This window comes from Myxocyprinus asiaticus, chromosome 8 (assembly GCF_019703515.2).
Source record: "Myxocyprinus asiaticus isolate MX2 ecotype Aquarium Trade chromosome 8, UBuf_Myxa_2, whole genome shotgun sequence".
Classification (NCBI taxonomy): Eukaryota; Metazoa; Chordata; class Actinopteri; order Cypriniformes; family Catostomidae; genus Myxocyprinus; species Myxocyprinus asiaticus.
In genome coordinates, this window is record NC_059351.1 from 22,259,848 (window position 1) to 22,265,000 (window position 5,153).

At 40.7% G+C, this 5,153-nt stretch overlaps 1 protein-coding gene across 2 annotated transcripts in view; it reads right to left on the minus strand.

The window, feature by feature from the left end:
• Positions 1–2,674: 2,674 nt before the first annotated feature.
• Positions 2,675–5,153, minus strand: part of LOC127444922 (glypican-5-like) — a 339,370-nt gene continuing 336,891 nt past the window's right edge. For both annotated transcript variants that reach the window (XM_051704584.1, XM_051704586.1), the window contains exon 8: positions 2,675–3,552. In XM_051704584.1, coding sequence (XP_051560544.1) covers positions 3,413–3,552 — 140 coding nt within the window. In that variant the 3' untranslated portion in view covers positions 2,675–3,412. The remainder of the gene's footprint in view (positions 3,553–5,153) is intronic.

The following is a 5,153-nucleotide window of genomic DNA, read 5'->3' on the forward strand; positions in this document are numbered from 1 at the left end:
CCATCAAGAGGGTTGGGGACCTGCAGGCGTTCTCTGTCAGCGATACCTGCCTGGAGTTCAGTCCGGTAGACTCTCACGTGGTCCCGAGAACCCGGCCGGGCTATGTGCCCAAGGTTCCCATGACCCCCTTCAGGGGTCAGGTGGTGAGCCTGCAAGCACTGCCCCGGGAGGAGGCAGACCCAGCCCTGTCGTTGCTGTGTCCAGTGTGGTTTGTGCATCTACTTGGATCGCACACAGAGCTTTAGACGCTCTGAGCAGCTTTTTGTCTGCTTCGGCGGACAGCGGAAAGGGAACGCTGTCTCCAAACAGAGGCTTGCTCACTGGATCGTGGATGCCATCACTCTGGAATACCAAGCCCAGGCCGTGCCCGCCCCTTTGGGAATACAAGCACATTCTACAAGGAGTCTGGCATCCTCGTGGGCAATGGCCAATGGTGCCTCTCTAGCAGACATCTGCAGAGCAGCGGGCTGGGCAACACCCAATACCTTTGCGAGATTTAACAATCTCTGGGTTGAGCCGGTTTTGTCCCGTGTTTTGTTAGATACGAACAGGTAAGTTTGGTAATACGGAACAGTTGGCTGGGTGTATCACTTGTTTATAGCGCCTTTCCCCTCCATGAGGCGAAGACATGCGCTTCTTCTCCCATGCGAGTTCACGAATCTGTGAACCTTGGATGTCCTTCCTCCCTAGCCCTGTGGCTCACGAATTCGGCAGAGGAATTCGCAGCCGGAACCAGTACGTGTGCTAATATGCCCTGTACTGGGGTAGGTGCTCCACAGGTGCTGGTTATTCCGGTAACCCCCTGTGATGTATTTTCTGCGGTATGGTCTCCCGGTCGGCAGACCCGCGTCTCCCTTGGACAGAGCCCTCTCTGCCCCCGGTCGCTGTGTTGTAGAGCTCCTCCCCTTTAAGGCAGGACCTACCACCGTGCCTCTTCCATGTGTGGCTGGTGAGCCCACGTGGCGTATTGCCACGTTACCTCCCCTTCAGGCAGGATTTGGTCTCCACGGGGTCTTTTCCCCCTGAAAGAATAGGAAAGGGAAAGAACACCTTCCCCGATATGTATAATAGCGTTAGATGGCCCCAGCCGAATCTAATACTCTGTGGAGAGAAACATAGAGACAAAAGGCCGCGGCTTGCGCGACCTGCTCCCATGCTAGTTACGTCGCTTCCCCCCCTCTGGGATGTGGGGAACTACATGACGTCTTGTGGGGCGTTGGGGGTGGTTATGTGCAGACTGATGCACCTGCTATTACGCACGCAGCAGCTTGCTTGCACCTGCATCGGCAGTTCACGTAACACGGTCCAGCTGTTGTGGCGTTTTTCTATAGGCACCCCTAGTGTCACTACATCGACACAACGTTGAGTGAGTGACAGAAGGGGAATGTCTCGGTTACTGTTGTAACCTCCATTCCCTGATGGAGGGAACGAGACGTTGTGTCCATCTTGCCACAACGCGGTACTATCCGCTGAAATGGCCGGGACCTTGTCTCGGCTCCTCAGCACAAAACCTGAATGAGTGGTTGCGAGCTAACTCCTTTTATACCCGTATGTCCGGGGGAGTGGCATGCAAATTCCACTCGCCAATTCTCATTGGCCTTTTCTCTAAGATTAGAGGTGTTTGGGGCTCCCAAGGGCGACCCCTAGTGTCACTACATCGACACATCTTCTCGTTCCCTCCATCAGGGAATGGAGGTTACAACAGCAACCGAGATGTTTTTCTTTGCTTCTTTTGAATTGAGGACATTTTCTTGACAGGTTTCGTGACAATCATCTTCATGACTGCTGGCAATAAAGGGATTGTTGAAACAAAAATAAAAATTCTGTCCTAATTTACGCAAACAAAAATGTGATTCCAGAGCAACAACAGAGGGGAAGTGATATATCTGTTCACACAAAATTATTGTATGACTTTGAATACTTAGAATATGATGCATGAGTAGCATGGACTACTTTTATATAACATTCATGGTGTTTTTTGGAGCTCAAAAACTGCTGTTAATATGAACCGCTGTATGGAAAATAGCTGTGTAAAGATTCTTCTACGATTTCTTCTTTGTTGTTTCAAGGAAATAATAATTGAATACAGCATACTACATGAGGTTGAGAAAAAATGGCAGAATTGTTTTTTATGGAAGAACTATTACTTTGAATTTTGGTCTGTGGAGCGGTGGTTTTCAGTGGTGGATATGTTCCTTGTGAGAAAAGTTAGAAATTAAAATGGGCAACATTTTAAATGTATGTCATGAATCTTCTACTTTTTTCATCAAAAGTGCCATAGAGTGCATATATAATCTGAAGAACCCTGAAAAGTGCATTGAAAACTCTGAAGGAATGATCTTTCAGAATCCTCTGAGGAGACCTTTGAAACTCTTCAAGAAAAGATTAAATACTCAAGTGTCCTGAGATTTGACAGCATAATAATACACTCAGTTGACCGTTTTCATTGGGCCAAGTTTTCATTGTCTGAAAGAACAGCTTACCAAGTATGCATATGTAGTGAGAGAACAGTAGATGAAACATCAGCTATGCTAAGTGATTCCTCTGTATTTATATTCTCCAAGAACTCGGATGTTACTTTTATAGAATATGGAGGTGCACAGGTTAAACAGCTAAGAGTAAAAAAAAATTCTATACTTTTGTTCAACCACAGTTACCGCACACTCAAATAAAACTTAAAAAATATGAGAATTTCATATATTAGCAACTGCTCAGTGCTTGCATTATTTAACTATATACAATACACTTCCTTTGGGTGGGGTACTTAATTTAATTACATCTGTTTAGTGTCATTCTGTAACCAAGAATACATACATTTTAAATCTTTATGCATTTTGTTATGGTGCATTTAACACAATTTCAATTGAAAGAATCAACAGTACACTTAAAAACTAGATGTTGAAAAAAAATACAATAAAATGGAGGTCATTTAGGTACATGGTACCAAGAAGTATTCCAAAAACAGCACGTGACATCAGAAATATTGCATCATTCCGAACCATGCTCTGAATATATCATACATCATTAAAGAATAAAAAAAATAATTATCTGAAAGTGTTATTTTGACCACTGTAGAAAGCGCATTAAAGGCAGTGTAAAACATTTGCAGAATTTCTTAGTAGCCGTTACATTTAAGATATAAACTTTGTAATGTAAAAGGTTCATGAAAGGACAGTTTTGTCTTTAATTGTTTCACTCTCAGTTAATTTCCCTTTTAACATAGTCCTCAATGCCAACAATGCCAGTTTTGCCTTTTTATGTTCCAAGTATCTCTTGAGTCAAGAGGACCTTCTCATTCGGCAAAAAATAGAATTTTAGCACTCCACTTTTTAAAAGCTGGCACATTACTTTGCTTTCCAAAAAAACTGTTGAAAAAGCAGTCTTCAGACTGGGTTACCCCAGCTGATCGATGTTACCATGACAACAGTGCAAATGCACATAACATCAGAGTCAGCGGGACAGTTTGCGTTATTTTTGTGCCAGAATTCGTCCGATCAAAGTCCTCTGTTTGTGGGTGATGGTATCTGTGATTGTTGTTTTTTTCCGGCACCACTGCAAGAGAGAAAATACAAAATGAGTAATTCCCCTAAACATAAACTGATCACATTAGTTTATTTAAAGCACGTGTTTTCAATTTAATGTGGAATGAAGATGAACTGGAATATAAACAACTCCACATCACTAATAATGCCGCCTGGGAAATTCCTACTCATTCCTTAGCATGTCCATTCTTCCGGCTGTCACTTTGCTTAAATGAGTTCACATTTACTATATAGTCTAGTCAAAAAAGAGTTAATAATGTTGACAAATTATACAGATGTATAATTTGTCAACATTATGAACAATTTTGAACAGCACACTATATAGTAAATGTGAACTCATTTAAGCAAAGTAAAGTCAAACCCATGGGTGGGGTCAGTGAGCATCAACAGGTTGTGTTCAGAAGCGATATGATAGGTGTTGGTGAAAAACAGATCAATACTTAAGTCCAATTTTTTTTACTGTAAATCTTGACTTCAGCAGTCTCCTTGGTAATCATGATTTCAAGCTCCATTATATTTCCCAGTGCCATCTAGCACTCTGCAAGCTCTACTAGTAAGTGTAATCAAGCTTGAAATCATGACTGTTCCTCTAGACTGCAAATGCAAGATGTACAGTGAAAAAGTAGTTACATTTTGGTCTGTTCCCACCCAAAACATATTAGATCACTTCAGAAGACTGAAGTGTACCACTTATGGATTACTTTTATGCTGCCTTTATGTGCTTTTTGGAGACTCTGTTGACTTGCATTGTATGGACCAACAGAGCTTAGATATTCGTCTAAAAATCTTCATTTGTGTTCTGCAGAAGAAAGTCATACACATCTGGGATGGCATGAGGGTGAGTATATGATGAGATCATTTTTTATTTTTAGGTGAACTATTCCTTTAACTTTTTGAGGTTTAAAATTGATTATTTTACTTTGAGATGGGTGGAAGAGGTCATTTCATGATCACTGGTTTGAAAAGCAATGGTAAAGAAAATAGCAGAAATTTGAGGTGAATCTTGTTAAGGTTATAAAAAAGTAAATGTTAACTTAATGTTATGATGTAAAAGTGTATAAGAAAATATAAAAGCAAAAATCCAAATACTTTGTAGATATTTTCTAGAGAATAAGTTTTCCTCTGACCCACTTTACAAGTAAGCCTCTCCTTAAAAAAAAAAAAAAAAAAAATCTGGAATTTGGTCAAAAGAGGGTCTTCAAAGGTTCTACTTCCCAGTATTTCATTTTTAGAAGACATCCTAAGCTTTCTTCAAAGGTATAATGTCAGATTATGTGGCTTTTAGATCATAATTCAAAGTGTCAAGAAAAGTAAAATTTACAAAAGTGTCCCACTTTGCCCATATTCACCCTAGAATATCAAAAACTAAAACTAAAATGAATTTGAGATAGTTTTAGTTTTGGAGTTATGAAAAAGTATTTTAGTTTTTACTTATTGGGTTCATAAATGGTTTAAGCATAAACTGATCGACAAGGGTAAATTTTCCATTCCATTACCCAGATATTGTGTTGCATGTAAACACCTTTACCGGTGTTCATACCGCCTTGTTCATACAAGTGTTATGCACATGGCTGTCTACGTTTTGACATCAAAAACAGAGAATAACCCGAT